At 47.1% G+C, this 23,193-nt stretch overlaps 1 protein-coding gene across 4 annotated transcripts in view; it reads left to right on the top strand.

Moving 5' to 3' along the window:
- Positions 1–23,193, top strand: part of PCDH19 (protocadherin 19) — a 236,536-nt gene that overhangs the window by 133,690 nt on the left and 79,653 nt on the right. For 2 of the 4 annotated variants that reach the window (XM_073642197.1, XM_073642195.1), the window contains exon 4: positions 15,829–16,001. In XM_073642197.1, coding sequence (XP_073498298.1) covers positions 15,829–16,001 — 173 coding nt within the window. The remainder of the gene's footprint in view (positions 1–15,828; positions 16,002–23,193) is intronic. The other 2 variants (XM_073642198.1, XM_073642196.1) reach the window with 1 other exon arrangement.

The raw sequence follows: 23,193 nt of genomic DNA on the forward strand, positions 1-23,193 counted from the left end.
TGTATCTAATCCTCTCCTGTGTGATACTGTCTGCTGAGCAGTGTATCTAATCCTCTCCTGTGTGATACTGTCTGCTGAGCTGTGTATCTAATCCTCCCCTGTGTGATACTGTCTGCTGAGCCGTGTATCTAATCCTATAGTGTGTGATACTGTCTGCCGAGCTGTGTATCTAGTCCTATCCTGTGTGATACTGTCTGCTTAGCTGTGTATCTAATCCTATAGTGTGTGATACTGTCTGCTGAGCCGTGTATCTAATCCTATCCTGTGTGATACTGTCTGCTGAGCTGTGTATCTAATTCTCCCCTGTGTGATACTGTCTGCTGAGCCGTGTATCTAATCCTATAGTGTGTGATACTGTCTGCTGAGCTGTGTATCTAATCCTCTCCTGTGTGATACTGTGTGCTGAGCCGTGTATCTAATCCTACCATGAGTGATACTGTCTGCTGAGCTGTATCTAATCCTCTCCTGTGTGATACTGTCTGCTGAGCTGTGTATCTAATCCTATCCTGCGTGATACTGACTGCTGAGCTGTGTATCTAATCCTATCCTGTGTGATACTGTCTGCTGAGCTGTGTATCTAATCCTATTTTACGTGATACTGTCTGCTGAGCCGTGTATCTAATCCTCTCCTGTGTGATACTGTCTGCTCAGCCGTGTATCTAATCCTATAGTGTGTGATACTGTCTGCTGAGCCGTGTATCTAATCCTATCCTTTGTGATACTGACTGCCGAGCTGTGTATCTAATCCTATAGTGTGTGATACTGTCTGCTGAGCCGTGTATCTAATCCTATCCTTTGTGATACTGTCTGCTGAGCCGTGTATCTAATCCTATCCTGTGTGATACTGTCTGCTTAGCCGTGTATCTAATCCTATCCTGTGTGATACTGTCTGCTGGGCCGTGTATCTAATCCTCTCCTGTGTGCTACCCTCTGCTGAGCTGTGTATCTAATCCTCTCCTGTGTGATACCGTCTGCTGAGCCGTGTATCTAATCCTATCCTGTGTGATACTGTCTGCTGAGCCGTGTATCTAATCCTATCCTGTGTGATACTGTCTGCTGAGCCGTGTATCTAATCCTATCCTGTGTGACACTGTCTGCTGAGCCGTGATATCTAATCCTCTCCTGTGATACTGTCTGCTGAGCCGTGTATCTAATCATATCCTGTGATACTGTCTGCTGAGCCGTGTATCTAATCCTCTCCTGTGTGATACTGTCTGCTGAGCCGTGTATCTAATCCTATCCTGTGTGATACCGTCTGCTGAGCCGTGTATCTAATCCTCTCCTGTGTGATACTGTCTGCTGAGCTGTGTATCTAATCCTCCCCTGTGTGATACTGTCTGCTGAGCCGTGTTTCTAATCCTATCCTGTGTGATACTGTCTGCTGAGCCGTGTATCTAATCATATCCTGTGATACTGTCTGCTGAGCTGTGTATCTAATCCTCCCCTGTGTGATACTGTCTGCTGAGCCGTGTATCTAATCCTATAGTGTGTGATACTGTCTGCCGAGCTGTGTATCTAATCCTATCCTGTGTGATACTGTCTGCTGAGCCGTGTATCTAATCCTATAGTGTGTGATACTGTCTGCTGAGCTGTGTATCTAATCCTCTCCTGTGTGATACTGTCTGCTGAGCCATGTATCTAATCCTCTCCTGTGTGATACTGTGTGCTGAGCCGTGTATCTAATCCTACCATGAGTGATACTGTCTGCTGAGCTGTGTATCTAATCCTACCATGAGTGATACTGTCTGCTGAGCTGTGTATCTAATCCTATCCTGTGTGATACTGTCTGCTGAGCCGTGTATCTAATCCTATCCTGTGTGATACTGTCTGCTGAGCCGTGTATCTAATCCCATCCTGTGTGATACTGTCTGCTGAGCCGTATATCTAATCCTCTCCTGTGTGATACTGACTGCTGAGCCGTGTATCTAATCCTCTCCTGTGTGATACTGTCTGCTGAGCCGTGTATCTAATCCTCTCCTGTGTGATACTGTCTGCTGAGCTGTGCATCTAATCCTCTCCTGTGTGATACTGTCTGCTGAGCCGTGTATCTAATCCTCTCCTGTGTGATACTGACTGCTGAGCTGTGTATCTAATCCTATCCTGTGTGATACTGTCTGCTGAGCCGTGTATCTAATCCTCTCCTGCGTGATACTGTCTGCTGAGCTGTGTATCTAATCCTATCCTGTGTGATACTGTCTGCTGAGCTGTGTATCCAATCCTCTCCTGTGTGATACTGTCTGCTGAGCCGTGTATCTAATCCTATCCTGTGTGATACGGTCTGCTGAGCCGTGTATCTAATCCTATCCTGTGTGATACTGTCTGCTGAGCCGTGTATCTAATCCTATCCTCTGTGATACTGTGTGCTGAACCGTGTATCTAATCCTATCCTGCGTGACACTGACTGCTGACTCGTGTATCTAATCCTATCCTGCGTGACACTGACTGCTGACTCGTGTATCTAATCCTATCCTGCGTGATACTGTCTGCTGAGCCGTGTATCTAATCCTTTCCTATGTGATACCATCTGCTAAGCCGTGTATCTAAATCTATGACATGATACTGTCTTTTGCACAGTGTACCTAAGTCTAGGATGTGGGTATCTAAGCTTATCATGTGTGGCACTATTACGAGATATGTTCTGAGCCTTCGCCCTGAAGTATAACCCTTGTGACAAACTCACTGGCCAAGTACAGGAGGGGAGATATGTAGCACTGTGATTAATCGCTGCAGTAACTGTACGTAGGAAAAAAGTTCCAGCACACGAGTGGGTTAATCAGCCATCTTTGGTGCTGGGATGACTGAACACCTGTGGAGAGGGAGGAGGTCACAGGATACATTCCCAGCCTTGCAGAGCATTTGGTGTGGGGAGGGCCTGGAGGTGAAAGCTCTGAGCTGTTTTGTCATAGGAAGGAAAGACAAACCTGGGATTGTTTGTTCCTGAAGCGAGCGGTTACCCATAGCAACCAGGACTGTGCCATACATTATGTTGTGTTTTCCTTTTAGGCCAGGAATGCCGAGTTTGTTTTTGCTAACATTGCTGTAGTTTATCCAGTGCTCTTTATAAACCACAGAAGATTTAAAGAGACAGTGTTCCTGTGTACCTCTATGTGCAGCCAGGTGAGCCGATCTACCCGCCCTCATCGTGCACTCGGTGTGTGGAGTGGTCGCTCTCTCGCTGCTTCTTCTCTATTATTCAAATGGAAATCAGGCGGCAAAGTGACAAATCCATAATGCAGGAATCAGCGAGCGCTCCGCACATCACCTTGCCGTACAGAGCAGTATACGGCCCAGGCCCCTGAGTATATGTGGACCGTACAGAGCAGTATACGGCCCAGGCCCCTGAGTATATGTGCACCGTACAGAGCAGTATACGGCCCGGGGCCCTGTGTGTATGTGCACCGTACAGAGCAGTATACGGCCCGAGGCCCTGAGTATATGTGTACCGTACAGAGCAGTATACGGCCCAGGCCCCTGAGTATATGTGGACCGTACAGAGCAGTATACGGCCCAGGCCCCTGAGTATATGTGCACCGTACAGAGCAGTATACGGCCCAGGCCCCTGAGTATATGTGCACCGTACAGAGCAGTATACGGCCCGGGGCCCTGTGTGTATGTGCACCGTACAGAGCAGTATACAGCCCGAGGCCCTGAGTATATGTGTACCGTACAGAGCAGTATACGGCCCGGGGCCTGTGTGTATGTGCACCGTACAGAGCAGTATACAGCCTGGGCCCCTGAGTATATGTGGACCATACAGAGCAGTATACGGCCCAGGCCCCTGAGTATATGTGGACCGTACAGAGCAGTATACGGCCCAGGCCCCTGAGTATATGTGGACCGTACAGAGCAGTATACGGCCCGGGGCCCTGTGTGTATGTGCACCGTACAGAGCAGTATATGGCCTGGGCCCCTGAGTATATGTGCACCGTACAGAGCAGTATACAGCCCAGGCCCCTGAGTATATGTGGACCGTACAGAGCAGTATACGGCCCGGGGCCCTGTGTGTATGTGCACCGTACAGAGCAGTATATGGCCTGGGCCCCTGAGTATATGTGCACCGTACAGAGCAGTATACAGCCCAGGCCCCTGAGTATATGTGCACCGTACAGAGCAGTATATGGCCCGGGCCCCTGAGTATATGTGCACCGTACAGAGCAGTATATGGCCCGGGGCCTGTGTGTATGTGCACCGTACAGAGCAGTATACAGCCTGGGCCCCTGAGTATATGTGCACCGTACAGAGCAGTATACGGCCTGGGCCCCTGAGTATATGTGCACCGTACAGAGCAGTATACCGCCCGGGCCCCTGAGTATGTGTGCACCATACAGAGCAGTATACAGCCCGGGCCCCTGAGTATATGTGCACCGTACAGAGCAGTATACGGCCCAGGCCCCTGAGTATATGTGCACCGTACAGAGCAGTATATGTGCACCGTACAGAGCAGTATACGGCCCGGGGCCCTGTGTGTATGTGCACCGTACAGAGCAGTATACAGCCTGGGCCCCTGAGTATATGTGCACCGTACAGAGCAGTATACGGCCTGGGCCCCTGAGTATATGTGCACCGTACAGAGCAGTATATGGCCCGGGCCCCTGAGTATATGTGCACCGTACAGAGCAGTATACAGCCTGGGCCCCTGAGTATATGTGCACCGTACAGAGCAGTATATGGCCCGGGGCCTGTGTGTATGTGCACCGTACAGAGCAGTATACGGCCTGGGCCCCTGAGTATATGTGCACCGTACAGAGCAGTATACCGCCCGGGCCCCTGAGTATATGTGCACCGTACAGAGCAGTATACGGCCCGGGACCCTGAGTATATGTGGACCGTACAGAGCAGTATACGGCCCGGGCCCCTGAGTATATGTGCACCATACAGAGCAGTATATGGCCCAGGGCCCTGTGTGTATGTGCACCGTACAGAGCAGTATACAGCCCGGGCCCCTGAGTATATGTGCACCGTACAGAGCAGTATACGGCCCAGGCCCCTGAGTATATGTGCACCGTACAGAGCAGTATACGGCCTGGGCCCCTGAGTATATGTGCACCATACAGAGCAGTATACGGCCCGGGCCCCTGAGTATATGTGCACCGTACAGATCAGCATACGGCCCGGGCCCCTAAGTATATGTGCACCGTACTGTGTTATTTTGGGGGCACTGTGGATATCACTGTTATTATGGGGGGCACTGTGGATTTCACTGTTATTATGGGAGCACTGTGGATATCACTGTTATTATGGGGGCACTGTGGATATCACTGTTATTATGGGGGCACTGTGGATGTCACTGTTATTATGAGGGCACTCTGGATGTCACTTTTATTATGGGGGCACTGTGGATGTCGCTGTAATTATGGGGGCACTGTGGATGTCGCTGTTATTATGGGGGCACTGTGGATATCGCTGTTATTATGGGGCACTGTGGATGTCGCTGTTATTATGCACTGAGGAGGGACAAACACCCCGAAACACATGTCTGAGATAAGACTCGTTAAAGGGTCGATATTGACTTTTTAGATGGTGTCAGGGACTCTCAGTGACGACACCGGGGAGATCACGCAATATCTCGCCGTTGCCGTCACTCTGTCAAGGATTTTGTCAGTGATGCGAGCACACGAACCTGACTGCTCACTACGTAGGTATCGGCAAGCGTTCAGTGAGCGTATGGCATCACACCTCTGGATTCCAACGCATGGAATATGTGTATACGCCCCATACCGTTACTGTCAGCTTCACGCTAGCCCAATTATTATTATTCGCTGCCACCACCATCCAGATTTGAAATATAATACAGGCCTGGTCGGACGCCTGCGTTCTGGTAGCGTATATGGCTTCGGGAGAGGGAACGATTACAGGATAAAAGAAACAGAACTATTAAATTGTATATTTATTCCAAAAGGGAGGCAGTGTTATGAAAAATATATAAGATTTTACAAGAGGGGACAATACAATACATAGGCAGTTGCACAAAAGTATTAAAGAAGAAACTTACTCTACACAGTACGCAGGGATGACTCAGCATAGGTGAGAAACCCAAAAGTGATACCATATTTTCCATTATGATTTTACCTTCATTTAGAGACCACACGTGGCGTAGTTGCGATCTGCTATTTTGGTGCTTTTGAGCCACAGCCCCCTAGAGGGGCTTGCAGCGACAGGAAAATATTCATACTGTTCCTTAGCTAACCCTGTCACTAAAAATGTGGGTCCCATTATTATCAGAATTATGGAGCTTGAGCTATTCCATATTTCGAATTGGTGCTGGATGTCCTTGGAAGTTGTGACTGGGAATTGTTCAGATTATTTGCGAGGGTGTTTGAAGCCTAACGAGCTATTTCCTCTTTCCTTCACTCTCTTCCCCTCTGCTGGAGGTGTCTATTTCGCAGGTCTGTATTTAATTCTTCCCTGCCTCTGCCAGGGAGAAAGACCCTCGTATTTTAATTAGGTTATAGCTTTACACATCACTTCTGCTGTAGGTGATAATTTGCAGAGAGATCGCTCTTTAAATTGTCAGCTCTCCTCTTGTGACAAATGGTGGATAAGGGAGGGGTGAAGAGGGGTTTGGGAGAAATGGTTCATATTTTCTTAATATCTCTCTGACAGATGGCTACGTTCAGCAGGGTGCACCAGAGTTCAAGTCCTCTTTACCTTTGCAGAGGCAATTTCACACTGTTATCAGACACTATAGGTGATGTTGCTAGCACTGTTATCAGACACTATAGCTGGTGTTCCTGGCACTGTTATCAGACACTATAGCTGGTGTTGCTGGCACTGTTATCAGACACTAAAGCTGGTGTTGCTGGCACGGTTATCAGACACTATAGCTGGTGTTGCTGGCACTGTTATCAGACACTATAGCTGGTGTTGCTGGCACTGTTGTCAGACACTATAGCTGGTGTTGCTGGCACTGTTATCAGACACTATAGCTGGTGTTGCTGGCACTGTTATCAGACACTATAGCTGGTGTTACTGGCACTGTTATCAGACACTATAGCTGCTGTTCCTTGCACTGTTATCAGACACTATAGCTGGTGTTCCTGGCACTGTTATCAGACAATATAGCTGGTGTTGCTGGCACTGTTATCATACACTATAGCTGGTGTTGCTGGCACTGTTATCAGACACTATAGCTGGTGTTCCTGGCACTGTTATCAGACACTATAGCTGGTGTTCCTGGCACTGTTATCAGACACTATAGCTGGTGTTCCTGGCACTGTTATCAGACACTATAGCTGGTGTTGCTGGCACTGTTATCAGACACTATAGCTGGTGTTGCTGGCTCTGTTATCAGACACTATAGCTGGTGTTGCTGGCTCTGTTATCAGACACTATAGCTGGTGTTGCTGGCACTGTTATCAGACACCATAAGTGGTGTTGCTGGCACTGTTATCAGACACTATAGCTGGTGTTGCTGGCACTGTTATCAGACACTATAGATGGTGTTGCTGGCGCTGTTATCAGGAAGTATAGCTGGTGTTGCCGGCACTGTTATTGGACACTATAGCTGGTGTTGCTGACACTGTTATCAGACACTATAGCACTGATGTTGCTAGCACTGTTAGCGAAAACTATTGCTGGTGTTTCTGGCACTGTTATGAGACACTATTGGTTTCTCTGTTATCAGACACTGTCATAAAAATATTAAGATTCATAGGCCTCTCCAGGAAGGGGGTATCCCCCCCCTCCTCCTCTCACACAGAATTGCAGTAGGAGAACGCGTTTATAATCTACAAACCTCTTTTGATAATAGTACCATACAGTTAACATATGGTGCAGTGAGGAATCCTAATTAAACTGCAGGAAGCTCCCTTTGAAGCAGTGGACCTGTGCTGTGCCAAACAGGATGTTTATTGTGAAAAACTGAGATTTATAAATTGGACAGGAAAGACCTCTTAAATGTTTAACGGAAGCAAAGCTAATATCTAACACCTTTTAGAGATAGCTATTGTTGCTCCAAGATGATCTTCCTGTCATCAAAACATCTTTGGTAGCCACTAGGGCATTGATGGAGAGTTATGAATATTGGAGTTGGTATAGATCCAATATTGATAGGACATACATTTTCAGCTTCAGGGCTCATCGGGGAAAAATATGTATGTTTTCTCATAACTGTAAGACCTGCCTATAAGCCCCAAATCAATAGTGGCCAAATAACTGTCATGCCATGCGATGTTTAAAAGCTATGGAAAGGTAAAATCCTGATAAAAAATATGGCGGTGATCTCGAACTTCTGCCATTGTCAGGAGTGAAGATATCTCATAAGTTGGGAATTTCATAACCTCCTGAAGGGCTGAGAGAGTCCCACAATCGGGCCCACATGAGAACATCAGGGGGAAGTTGTGTGGGTTTAACTTAGATGCTGAAAAAGGGTTAAGGCAAATTATGATCTGTGTTCCGGTAGAGAGATACACATCGATGTATGCATGAATCCAGTTGACTGAACGTCTCCAATCGAAGTGCTCTCCTTTGCTAAGCTGGGTCATCTCTGAGATCGGTGTAGTAAATTTTATTTGTTAATCCTGTTTTATTTTATGTAATTGCATACGCTGTATTGTTTGTCCCCTTTGTAAAATCTTTTGTATATTTTTTAAAAACGCTGCCTATCGTTCGGGATTAAATCTGAAATGTAATAGTTCTGTTCCTTTTGTTCTGTAAACCACAGTCCGAAGCCATACGCTACCAGAAATCAGGCATCCAGTCAGCCGGTATAAATGACTAGTGGTGGCACGAGTAGTCTTGGGTTATCGTGTAGTTAGCAATGACCGTAACGGGGGTATATACACATTTATCATGCGTTGGACTCAGAGGTGTATATACCATACACTCACTGTTAGTTTCGAAACTGCCTGTGGCCTCCTCCGTTAATCGACCGTCAATCACGCTGTGATCTTTGACAGACACTATAGCTTGTGTTGCTGGCACTGTTATCAGACACTATAGCTGGTGTTGCTGGCACTGTTATCAGACACTATAGCTGGTGTTGCTGGCACTGTTATCAGACACTATAGCTGGTGTTGCTGGCACTGTTTTCAGACACTATAGCTGTTGTTCCTAGCACTGTTTTCAGACACTAGAGCTGGTGTTGCTGGCACTGTTATCAGACACTATAGCTGGTGTTGCTGGCACTGTTATCAGACACTATAGCTGGTGTTGCTGGCACTGTTATCAGACACTATAGCTGGTGTTCCTGGCACTGTTATCAGACACTATAGCTGGCGTTGCTGGAACTGTTATCAGACACTATAGCTGCTGTTGCTGGCACTGTTATCAGACACTATAACTGATGTTCCTGGCACTGTTATCAGACACTATAGCTGGTGTTCCTGGCACTGTTATCAGACACTATAACTGATGTTCCTGGCACTGTTATCAGACACTAGAGCTGGTGTTCCGGGCACTGTTATGGACACTATAGGTTGTGTTGCTGGCACTGTTATCAGACACTATAGCTGTGTTCCTGGCACTGTTATCAGACACTATAGCTGGTGTTCCTGGCACTGTTATAAGACACTATAGATGGTGTTCCTGGCACTGTTATCAGACACTATAGATGGTGTTCCTGGCACTGTTATCAGACACTATAGCTGGATTTCTGGCAGTGTTATCAGACACTATAGCTGGTGTTCCTGGCACTGTTATCAGACACTATAGCTGGTGTTCCGGGCATTGTTATGGACACTATAGGTTGTGTTGCTGGCACTGTTATCCGACACTATAGCTGGTGTTCCTGGCACTGTTATCTGACACTATAGGTGGCCTTGCTGGCACTGTTATCATACACCATAGGTGGCATTGTTGGCACTGTTATCATACTCTATAGCTGGTGTTCCTGGCACTGTTATCAGACGCTATAGCTGGTGTTCCTGGCACTGTTATCTGACACTATAGGTGGCCTTGCTGGCACTGTTATCATACACTATAGGTGGCATTGCTGGCACTGTTATCATACTCTATAGCTGGTGTTCCTGGCACTGTTATCATACTCTATAGCTGGTGTTCCTGGCACTGTTATCATACTCTATAGCTGCTGTTGCTGGCACTGTTATCATACTCTATAGCTGCTGTTGCTGGCACTGTTATCATACTCTATAGCTGCTGTTGCTGGCACTGTTATCAGACACTATAGCTGGTGTTGCTGGCACTGTTATCAGACACTATAGCTGGTGTTGCTGGCACTGTTATCAGACACTATAGCTGGTGTTGCTGGCACTGTTATCAGACACTATAGCTGGTGTTGCTGGCACTGTTATCAGACACTAAAGCTGGTGTTGCTGGCACTGTTATCAGACACTAGAGCTGGTGTTGCTGGCACTGTTATCAGACACTATAGCTGGTGTTGCTGGCACTGTTATCAGACACTAGAGCTGGTGTTGCTGGCACTGTTATCAGACACTACAGCTGGTGTTGCTGGCACTGTTTTCAGACACTATAGCTGGTGTTCCTGGCACTGTTATAAGACACTATAGATGGTGTTCCTGGCACTGTTATCAGACACTATAGCTGGTGTTCCGGGCATTGTTATGGACACTATAGGTTGTGTTGCTGGCACTGTTATCCGACACTATAGCTGGTGTTCCTGGCACTGTTATCTGACACTATAGGTGGCCTTGCTGGCACTGTTATCATACACCATAGGTGGCATTGTTGGCACTGTTATCAGACACTATAGCTGGTGTTCCTGGCACTGTTGTAAGACACTATAGATGGTGTTCCTGGCACTGTTATCAGACACTATAGCTGGATTTCTGGCACTGTTATCAGATACTATAGGTGGTGATCCTGGCACTGTTTTCAGACACTATAGCTGGTGTTCCTGGCACTGTTATCCGACACTATAGCTGGTGTTCCTGGCACTGTTATCTGACACTATAGGTGGCCTTGCTGGCACTGTTATCATACACCATAGGTGGCATTGTTGGCACTGTTATCAGACACTATAGCTGGTGTTGCTGGCACTGTTATCAGACACTATAGCTGGTGTTGCTGGCACTGTTATCAGACACTATAGCTGGTGTTGCTGGCACTGTTATCAGACACTATAGCTTGTGTTGCTGGCACTGTTATCAGACACTATAGCTGGTGTTGCAGGCACTGTTATCAGACACTATAGCTGGTGTTGCAGGCACTGTTATCAGACACTATAGCTGGTGTTGCTGGCACTGTTATCAGACACTATAGCTGGTGTTGCTGGCACTGTTATCAGACACTATAGCTGGTGTTGCTGGCACTGTTATCAGACACTATAGCTGGTGTTGCTGGCACTGTTATCAGACACTATAGCTGGTGTTGCTGGCACTGTTATCAGACACTATAGCTGGTGTTGCTGGCACTGTTATCAGACACTATAGCTGGTGTTGCTGGCACTGTTATCAGACACTATAGCTGGTGTTGCTGGCACTGTTATCAGACACTATAGCTGGTGTTGCTGGCACTGTTATCAGACACTATAGCTGGTGTTGCTGGCACTGTTATCAGACACTATAGCTGGTGTTGCTGGCACTGTTATCAGACACTATAGCTGGTGTTGCTGGCACTGTTATCAGACACTATAGCTGGTGTTGCTGGCACTGTTATCAGACACTATAGCTGGTGTTGCTGGCACTGTTATCAGACACTATAGCTGGTGTTGCTGGCACTGTTATCAGACACTATAGCTGGTGTTGCTGGCACTGTTATCAGACACTATAGCTGGTGTTGCTGGCACTGTTATCAGACACTATAGCTGGTGTTGCTGGCACTGTTATCAGACACTAGAGCTGGTGTTGCTGGCACTGTTATCAGACACTAGAGCTGGTGTTCCGGGCACTGTTATGGACACTATAGGTTGTGTTGCTGGCACTGTTATCAGACACTATAGCTGTGTTCCTGGCACTGTTATCAGACACTATAGCTGGTGTTCCTGGCACTGTTATAAGACACTATAGATGGTGTTCCTGGCACTGTTATCAGACACTATAGCTGGATTTCTGGCACTGTTATCAAACAGTATAGCTGGTGTTCCTGGCACTGTTATCAGACACTATAGCTGGTGTTCCGGGCATTGTTATGGACACTATAGGTTGTGTTGCTGGCACTGTTATCCGACACTATAGCTGGTGTTCCTGGCACTGTTATCTGACACTATAGGTGGCCTTGCTGGCACTGTTATCATACACCATAGGTGGCATTGTTGGCACTGTTATCATACTCTATAGCTGGTGTTCCTGGCACTGTTATCAGACGCTATAGCTGGTGTTCCTGGCACTGTTATCTGACACTATAGGTGGCCTTGCTGGCACTGTTATCATACACTATAGGTGGCATTGCTGGCACTGTTATCATACTCTATAGCTGGTGTTCCTGGCACTGTTATCATACTCTATAGCTGGTGTTCCTGGCACTGTTATCATACTCTATAGCTGCTGTTGCTGGCACTGTTATCAGACACTATAGCTGCTGTTGCTGGCACTGTTATCAGACACTATAGCTGGTGTTGCTGGCACTGTTATCAAACACTATAGCTGGTGTTGCTGGCACTATTATCAGACACTATAGCTGGTGTTGCTGGCACTGTTATCAGACACTATAGCTGGTGTTGCTGGCACTGTTATCAGACACTATAGCTGGTGTTGCTGGCACTGTTATCAGACACTATAGCTGGTGTTGCTGGCACTGTTATCAGACACTATAGCTGGTGTTGCTGGCACTGTTATCAGACACTAGAGCTGGTGTTGCTGGCACTGTTATCAGACACTAGAGCTGGTGTTGCTGGCACTGTTATCAGACACTAGAGCTGGTGTTGCTGGCACTGTTATCAGACACTAGAGCTGGTGTTGCTGGCACTGTTATTAGACACTAGAGCTGGTGTTGCTGGCACTGTTATCAGACACTAGAGCTGGTGTTGCTGGCACTGTTATCAGACACTAGAGCTGGTGTTGCTGGCACTGTTATCAGACACTAGAGCTGGTGTTGCTGGCACTGTTATCAGACACTAGAGCTGGTGTTGCTGGCACTGTTATCAGACACTAGAGCTGGTGTTGCTGGCACTGTTATCAGACACTATAGCTGGTGTTGCTGGCACTGTTTTCAGACACTATAGCTGGTGTTGCTGGCACTGTTTTCAGACACTATAGCTGGTGTTGCTGGCACTGTTTTCAGACACTATAGCTGGTGTTCCTGGCACTGTTGTAAGACACTATAGATGGTGTTCCTGGCACTGTTATGAGACACTATAGCTGGATTTCTGGCACTGTTATCAGATACTATAGGTGGTGATCCTGGCACTGTTTTCAGACACTATAGCTGGTGTTCCTGGCACTGTTATCCGACACTATAGCTGGTGTTCCTGGCACTGTTATCTGACACTATAGGTGGCCTTGCTGGCACTGTTATCATACACCATAGGTGGCATTGTTGGCACTGTTATCAGACACTATAGCTGGTGTTGCTGGCACTGTTATCAGACACTATAGCTGGTGTTGCTGGCACTGTTATCAGACACTATAGCTGGTGTTGCTGGCACTGTTATCAGACACTATAGCTGGTGTTGCTGGCACTGTTATCAGACACTATAGCTGGTGTTGCTGGCACTGTTATCAGACACTATAGCTGGTGTTGCTGGCACTGTTATCAGACACTATAGCTGGTGTTGCTGGCACTGTTATCAGACACTATAGCTGGTGTTGCTGGCACTGTTATCAGACACTATAGCTGGTGTTGCTGGCACTGTTATCAGACACTATAGCTGGTGTTGCTGGCACTGTTATCAGACACTATAGCTGGTGTTGCTGGCACTGTTATCAGACACTATAGCTGGTGTTGCTGGCACTGTTATCAGACACTATAGCTGGTGTTGCTGGCACTGTTATCAGACACTATAGCTGGTGTTGCTGGCACTGTTATCAGACACTATAGCTGGTGTTGCTGGCACTGTTATCAGACACTATAGCTGGTGTTGCTGGCACTGTTATCAGACACTATAGCTGGTGTTGCTGGCACTGTTATCAGACACTATAGCTGGTGTTGCTGGCACTGTTATCAGACACTATAGCTGGTGTTGCTGGCACTGTTATCAGACACTATAGCTGGTGTTGCTGGCACTGTTATCAGACACTATAGCTGGTGTTGCTGTCACTGTTATCAGACACTATAGCTGGTGTTGCTGGCACTGTTATCAGACACTATAGCTGGTGTTGTTGGCACTGTTATCAGACACCATAAGTGGTGTTGCTGGCACTGTTATTAGACACTATAGCTGGTGTTGCTGGCACTGTTATCAGACACCATAAGTGGTGTTGCTGGCACTGTTATTAGACACTATAGCTGGTGTTGCTGGCACTGTTATCAGACACTATAGATGGTGTTGCTGGCGCTGTTATCAGGAAGTATAGCTGGTGTTGCCGGCAATGTTATTGGACACTATAGCTGGTGTTGCTGACACTGTTATCAGACACTATAGCTGGTGGTCCTGGCACTGTTATCAGACACTATAGCTGGTGTTGCTGGCACTGTTATCAGACACTATAGCTGGTGTTGCTGACACTGTTATGGACACACTCTTGCCCCATTGTTACAGGAGCACTTCCCTTTTTCCTGTTATAAGGCTCCGTGTTTGTCATTGTTATGGGGTCTCTGAGTAGTTTAATGCTGGCACTATAATGTGGGCACTGCCATCAGCTCTGTCATGCAATTGATGCTATAAATGCCACTGACATCAAGGCACAATGTTTCCTATACGGGCAGGATAGTGTTCGAGGAAATTCGCCGTGGCATGTGTATTCCTCCTTCTGATCTCATCTGTGGCTTTGTGATGACGGAGCACGGTACAGCACAACACGCTCGCCTCTGCTACATTTCTCTGGAATATTTGACAACTGATTTAGTAAGAAATAGACTTAAATTAAATGTGTAAATGTTTCTGGTGGCCCCTGTGGAGCGTCGTGGCCCCTGTGGAGCGTCGTGGCCCCTGTGGAGCGTCGTTGCCCCTGTAGAGCGTTGAGACCCCTGTAGAATGTCATGGCCCCTGTGTAGCTTCGTGGCCCCTGTGGAGTGTCATGGCCCCTGTGGAGTGTCGTGGCCCCTGTGGAGTGTCGTGGCCCCTGTGGAGCGCCGTGGCCCCTGTGGAGCGTCTTGGTCCCTGTGGAGTGTCATGGCCCCTGTGGAGCGCCGTGGCTCCTGTGGAGCATCGTGACCCCTGTGAAGCGTCGTGGCCCCTGTTGAATGTCATGGCCCCTGTGTAGCGTCGTGGCCCCTGTAGAGTGTTGAGGCCCCTGTAGAGTGTTGAGGCCCCTGTGTAGCTTCGTGGCCCCTGTGTAGTGTCATGGCCCCTGTGTAGTGTCATGGCCCCTGTGGAGCGCCGTGGCCCCTGTGGAGCGTCTTGGTCCCTGTGGAGCGTCGTGGCCCCTGTGGAGCGTCGTGACCCCTGTGGAGCGTCGTGGCCCCTGTGAAGCGTCGTGACCCCTGTGGAGCGTCGTGGCCCCTGTGGAGCATCGTGGCCCCTGTGGAGCGTCTTGGTCCCTGTGGAGCGTCGTGGTCCCTGTGGAGGGTCGTGGCCCCTGTGGAGCGTCGTGGCCCCTGTGGAGCGTCTTGGTCCCTGTGGAGCGTCTTGGTCCCTGTGGAGCATCGTGGCCCCTGTGGAGCGTCGTGGCCCCTGTGGAGCGTTGTGGCCCCTGTGGAGTGTTGTGGCCCCTGTGGAGCGTCGTGGCCCTTACTGGAACGTCAGTCTCGTCACATACCGGGTGACGACCCCTCCGTTTGCGCCGTGACTTCAGGGATGGACTATTACCTGCTACAGACTGGAGTCTGCTCGAGAGGAGCTGACACTAAATTATTGTTTTTTCTTCATCCCAGCAGTTCAACCTTCAAGGACTTAGAGGGAAACAGCCTCAAGGACAGCGGCCACGAGGAGAGTGACCAGACTGACAGCGAACATGACGTCCAGCGAGGCTTGTACTGTGACACTGCTGTCAACGACGTCCTCAACACCAGTGCCAATTCAGTGGGGACTCAGCCGATAGAACAAGGTACCGTGCACAATATGGCGGGGACACTAGAAGGAGGATTCCTGCTACTGTCCAACATCTCCAAAGTAACTGACTATCTGCAATCTGCAAGGACGAAGCCCAGATATGAAGAGCAAATCCGGTCACATCAGCTAGAAAATCTAATGAGGCAATAACTAGTCCTGAATTACATGGTGAACAAATCACAAAAAATAGTTCCGTTGTTACAATATACTTTATAAAAAATTCTCTTACCCCTCACTAAGAAATGAAGCTCAAACCGATACGTGACAATGGATTATATTCCAACTACCATAATGCTGCCCTTTATGTAATTGAGTATAAACATTATAATAATGCAACTATAAAAGAATAAAACTATTATAATACTGCTCCTATATACAAGAATATAACTACTATAATACTGCCCCCTATGTACAAGAATATAACTACTATAATACTGCCCCTATGTACAAGAATATAACTACTATAATACTGCCCCTATGTACAAGAATATAATTACTATAATACTGCTCCTATGTACAAGAATATAACTACTATAATACTGGCCCCTATGTACAAGAATATATCTACTATAATACTGCTCTTATGTACAAGAATATAACTACTATAATACTGGCCCCTATGTACAAGAATATATCTACTATAATACTGCTCCTATGTACAAGAATATAACTACTATAATACTGCTCCCTATGTACAAGAATATAACTACTATAATACTGCCTCCTATGTACAAGAATATAACTACTATAATACTGCTCCTATGTACAAGAATATAACCACTATAATACTGCCCCTATGTACAAGAATAAAACTGCTATAATACTGCCCCTATGTACAAGAATATAACTACTATAATACTGGCCCCTATGTACAAGAATATATCTACTATAATACTGCTCTTATGTACAAGAATATAACTACTATAATACTGCTCCTATATACAAGAATATAACTACTATAATACTGCTCCTATGTACAAGAATATAACTGCTATAATACTGCTCCCTATGTGCAAGAATATAACTACTATAATACTGCCCCCTATGTACAAGAATATAACTACTATAATACTGCTCCTATGTACAAGAATATAACTACTATAATACTGCTCCTATGTACAAGAATATAACTACTATAATACTGCTCCTATGTACAAGAATATAATCACTATAATACTGCCCCTTTGTACAAGAATATAACTACTATAATACTGCCCCCTATGTACAAGAATATAACTACTATAATACTGCCCCCTATGTACAAGAATATAACTACTATAATACTGCTCCCTATGTACAAGAATATAACTACTATAATCCTGCCCCTATATACAAGAATATAACTACTATAATCCTGCCCCATGTACAAGAATATAACTACTATAATACTGCTCCTATGTACAAGAATATAACTACTATAATACTGCCCCCTATGTACAAGAATATAACTACTATAATACTGCTCCTATGTACAAGAATATAACTACTATAATACTGCCCCCTATGTACAAGAATATAACTACTATAATCCTGCCCCCTATGTACAAGAATATAACTACTATAATCCTGCCCCCTATGTACAAGAACATAACTACTATAATACTGCCCCTATGTATAAGAATATAACTACTATAATACTGCCCCTATGTACAAGAATATAACTACTATAATACTGCCCCCTATGTACAAGAATATAACTCCTATAATACTGGCTCTATGTTCAAGAATATAACTACTATAATACTACCCCTATGTACAAGAATATAACTACTATAATACTGCCCCCTATATACAAGAATATAACTACTATAATCCTGCCCCCTATGTACAAGAATATAACTACTGTAATCCTGCCCCCTATGTACAAGAACATAACTACTATAATACTGCCCCTATGTATAAGAATATAACTACTATAATACTGCCCCTATGTACAAGAATATAACTACTATAATACTGCCCCCTATGTACAAGAATATAACTACTATAATACTGCCCCTATGTTCAAGAATATAACTACTATAATACTGCCCCCTATATACAAGAATATAACTACTATAATACTGCCCCCTATATACAAGAATATAACTACTATAATACTGCCCCCTATGTACAAGAATATAACTACTATAATACTGCCCCCTATGTACAAGAATATAACTACTATAATACTGCCCCCTATGTTCAAGAATATAACTACTATAATACTGCCCCTATGTACAAGAATATAACTCCTATAATACTGCCCCCTATGTACATGAATATAACTGCCATAATACTGCCCCCTATGTACAAGAATATAACTACTATAATACTGCCCCCTATATACAAGAATATAACTACTGTAATACTGCCCCCTATGTACAAGAATATAACTACTATAATACTGCCCCCTATGTTCAAGAATATAACTACTATAATACTGCCCCTATGTACAAGAATATAACTCCTATAATACTGCCCCCTATGTACATGAATATAACTGCTATAATACTGCCCCCTATGTACAAGAATATAACTACTATAATACTGCCCCTATGTACAAGAATATAACTACTATAATACTGCCCCCTATGTACAAGAACATAACTACTATAATACTGCCCCTATGTATAAGAATATAACTCCTATAATACTGCCCCCTATGTACATGAATATAACTGCTATAATACTGCCCCCTATGTACAAGAATATAACTACTATAATACTGCCCCTATGTTCAAGAATATAACTACTATAATACTGCCCCCTATGTACAAGAATATAACTACTATAATACTGCCCCCTATGTTCAAGAATATAACTACTATAATACTGCCCCTATGTACAAGAATATAACTCCTATAATACTGCCCCCTATGTACATGAATATAACTGCTATAATACTGCCCCCTATGTACATGAATATAACTGCTATAATACTGCCCCCTATGTACATGAATATAACTGCTATAATACTCCTTCTATTATAACCTACATGTGACTGTATTTGCTCTTTCTTCTGGATTTGTCTTGCGTCGTTTCGTTACTTTTATGGATCCTTCTCAGTGTATCGGGGGTTTTCAGTAACACTTTGCATTGATCCCTCTTCTCCCGGTGTTTGTGGGATCACAGATTGTCGTCACCTCCTTTTGTTGGGATTTGTAGCGGTTTCGGGGGGAGATTTAGTCATTTTGCTCGGTATATACAGGCGCTCTGGAGATTTCCACTATAACATTTCGGGATTTTTCCTGTGTTTTTTTTGCTCATTGTAAATGATTAGAATTTATTGTTGACATTTCCGCGGTTTCAGCTTTTTCTTTCTCTCCTTATTGAATTGGTAACACTTTGCCTGGAGGACGGCAGAGAAGACGCAATGAATTAAATCCATTTATTAAGATCCGATGTGGCCCTGATGCTTGTTATACAACATTTTAATGGCTCCTTGCAAAATATTACAGCTGGAAGCCGGGGAAGTATGTTACAAAGAAAAAAGGGGCAATTATATGTAAAGGAACATAGGATCTGTAATGTATCAGCCAGGTATTCGCCATTCCAGCAGATTTCCAGTCTCCCTGCGGTGTGGAGTCTTAATATTAATTTACCCGGTGCAATGGATGTTGGATTCAATGGGCTTATACATCATACAGGCGGCTGATCTGTGCTCTCTACGGCCCAAGACACATAGGGGTCAGGCTCTGAGCTAAAGGAGTGATCCCCCACTAAAAGTTGTCCCCTAATAATAACTTTTTTTTTGGGGGGGGGTGGTTGGATGACCCATTTCTGGGGCTCCTCATCCTCTACGTTACACCCATGGGCAGTGAAGCTTCTCATTTGGTGACGGTGGTTGATATTGAAGCTCCATTGTATTGGGGTCTACTCTATGCCGCAGCTCATAGGAGGGGTTACATCTAAATCTGCATTGATACAATGTAAACTGGATGGAGGATTTGCCTGTCGATACATCTGAAGATAATGGGGCCATTAATCCAGCTCATGAATTAAAGGGTCAGCTATTGATTCTTTAGGGAAAGGCTCCATAAACTTGCACCATTTCCCGGCTGTAAGTTGCAATGTATCCGGCGCTGGACAGATGGACACTGGTAACCATATACTGGGATTGATCTGTGTGCGCCCCAGGAGCAGGACTTCCCATCCGAACGCCTTCTACACGGTCATTTACCATAAGGAGCAGATATATATATATATACTCCCTTGTACCTAACGTTACATGATATTGAGTAAAGGAAGCCACAGGGACTGGAGCGGCCGCGCCGAGCATCAGTCATCGGTGTCCTGAGCATCGGTCTCCTTTGTCCTGAGCATCGGTCTCCTGTGTCCTGAGCGTCGGTCTCCTGTGTCCTGAGCGTCGGTCTCCTGTGTCCTGAGCGTCGGTCTCCTGTGTCCTGAGCGTCGGTCTCCTGTGTCCTGAGCGTCGGTCTCCTGTGTCTCCTGAGCGTCGGCCACCTGTGTCCTGAGCGTTGGCCTCCTGTGTCCTGAGCGTCGGCCTCCTGTGTCCTGAGCGTCGGCCTCCTGTGTCCTGAGCGTCGGCCTCCTGTGTCCTGAGCGTCAGCCACCTGTGTCCTGAGCGTCGGCCACCTGTGTCCTGAGCGTCGGCCACCTGTGTCCTGAGCGTCGGCCACCTGTGTCCTGAGCTTCGGCCACCTGTGTCCTGAGCATCGGCCACCTGTGTCCTGAGCATCGGTCTCCTGAGCATCGGTCTCCTATGTCCTGAGCATCGGTCTCCTGTGTCCTGAGCGTCGGTCTCCTGTGTCCTGAGCGTCGGTCTCCTGTGTCCTGAGCGTCGGCCACCTGTGTCCTGAGCGTCGGCCACCTGTGTCCTGAGCGTCGGCCACCTGTGTCCTGAGCGTCGGCCACCTGTGTCCTGAGCTTCGGCCACCTGTGTCCTGAGCATCGGCCACCTGTGTCCTGAGCATCGGTCTCCTGAGCATCGGTCTCCTATGTCCTGAGCATCGGTCTCCTGTGTCCTGAGCGTCGGTCTCCTGTGTCCTGAGCGTCGGTCTCCTGTGTCCTGAGCGTCGGCCACCTGTGTCCTGAGCGTCGGCCACCTGTGTCCTGAGCTTCGGCCACCTGTGTCCTGAGCATCGGCCACCTGTGTCCTGAGCATCGGTCTCCTGAGCATCGGTCTCCTATGTCCTGAGCATCGGTCTCCTGTGTCCTGAGCATCGGTCTCCTGTGTCCTGAGCATCGGTCATCTGTGTCCTGAGCTCTCGCGGCTCCGAGAACCGGACAATCGCTCTGTGACATTCAAGACACCGCGGATCCCATGTGAACGGAGCCGGAGCAAGCGCATGTTACATTAATTGGGGTGAATCTGATTTGTACCCATCGTCAGGTTCCAGAGTTGTATTTTGGAGTTTTTACGGTTACCAGAGCGAGTTTAATGGGGACGTTCCTGCAGGTCAGATACCAACAGATTTTCTGTCTAGATTTTCCGGATTCAGAATCTTCCGTTCTACAATCTCAGCGTCTGGATCTGATTTTATGACGTCTCAGCCCCACTATGCAGAGGAAACCGCTGCGGCTCTGCAGATTGTACTGCTGCGGCTCTGCAGATTGTACCGCCGCGACTCTGCAGATTGTACTGCTGCGGCTCTGCAGATAGTACCGCCGCGGTTCTGCCGACTGCACCGCAGCGTAAACTGCTCTGCAGATTGTACGGCAGAATAAATGGCTCTGCAGATTGTACGGCAGAATAAATGGCTCTGCAGATTGTACGGCAGAATAAATGGCTCTGCAGATTGTACGGCAGAATAAATGGCTCTGCAGATTGTACGGCAGAATAAATGGCTCTTCAGATTGTACCGCCGCGGCTCTGCAGATTGTACTGCAGAGTAAGCGGCTCTGCAGATAGTACCGCCGCGGTTCTGCAGACTGTACTGCAGCGTAAACTGCTCTGCAGATTGTACGGCAGAATAAATGGCTCTGCAGATTGTACCGCAGCGGCTCAGCAGAACTGCAGTGTAAAGGTTGCTGCAGTATGTCCTCTACATCAGCCAAGCAGTGTAGTGCAGATATTTGCTGCAGAATCTGCATGGAGACATTGTGCAGCAAATACGTCCCATGTGAACGCTGCCCTGAAGACTTCCATGGCCAGACCGTGTTTTGCAGACATCGGATGATCAGTCTTATCGGTTCGGCTCTGTAGATGGAGGGCGGCGGGTCGGGCGTCTTCCTCATGTGCCCTATTAGGGTGTTCAGCTGCTTAATATGTACCTGTGATAACTAAAACCTAGAGCCACGTTCAGACCGGTGCCTTGCGATTCCCGCTGCTTTGCGGCTCTGCAGGGAATCTCAGCTGGTCCACGACCGGGAACATGAATGCGCATATCATCCTCTGGGGCCCTTGAACAGAGGGGCCCTCCCCGGTGGTCCCTGTGCCATGAGAACCTGTGCAGGACTCCAGGGGGATCGCATTGTGGGGCAAGAAATGACCCAATAGTCATGAAATGTGGCCCCATAATGAGGAGCCCACTGGTCTATGGGACATGTTCTCCGGGGAGGGCCGGTCCGATCTAGATCCGGTCAGCACCAATTCACCGGGTGAAGAGAACCCAGATGACAGCGGAGACAAATAACCGGCTGCTGAGACCGCGGGGTCATTACAGGGAAATAACTGCCCTCGTGCCGGGAGCGGTCCGGTGACTGCACGGAAACTTCTGCTCCGTTCTGCAATGTATGAAGCCTCTCGCTTGTTTCGCTGATAAAAATGTGCTGGTGCGAAATCAATGGCGGCTGCCCAGTGCTGAGAGCAGGAAATCCTCAGCTATCCATCCGCCAACACCGCGCTCCTATTATTGACGCACACACACACTGCCGCACACACACTGCTGCACACACACACTGCCGCACACACACACTGCCGCACACACACTGCCGCACACACACACTGCCGCACACACACTGCCGCACACACACACTGCCGCACACACACTGCCGCACACACACACTGCCGCACACACACTGCCGCACACACACACTGCCGCACACACACACTGCCGCACACACACTGCTGCTCACACACACTGCTGCTCACACACACTGCCGCACACACACACTGCCGCACACACACACTGCTGCTCACACACACTGCCGCACACACACACTGCTGCTCACACACACTGCCGCACACACACACTGCCGCACACACACACTGCCGCACACACACTGCCGCTCACACACACTGC

Source organism: Phyllobates terribilis, unplaced genomic scaffold (genome assembly GCF_046119375.1).
Source record: "Phyllobates terribilis strain yellow unplaced genomic scaffold, ASM4611937v1 Scaffold_7__3_contigs__length_470593459, whole genome shotgun sequence".
Taxonomy (NCBI): domain Eukaryota; kingdom Metazoa; phylum Chordata; class Amphibia; order Anura; family Dendrobatidae; genus Phyllobates; species Phyllobates terribilis.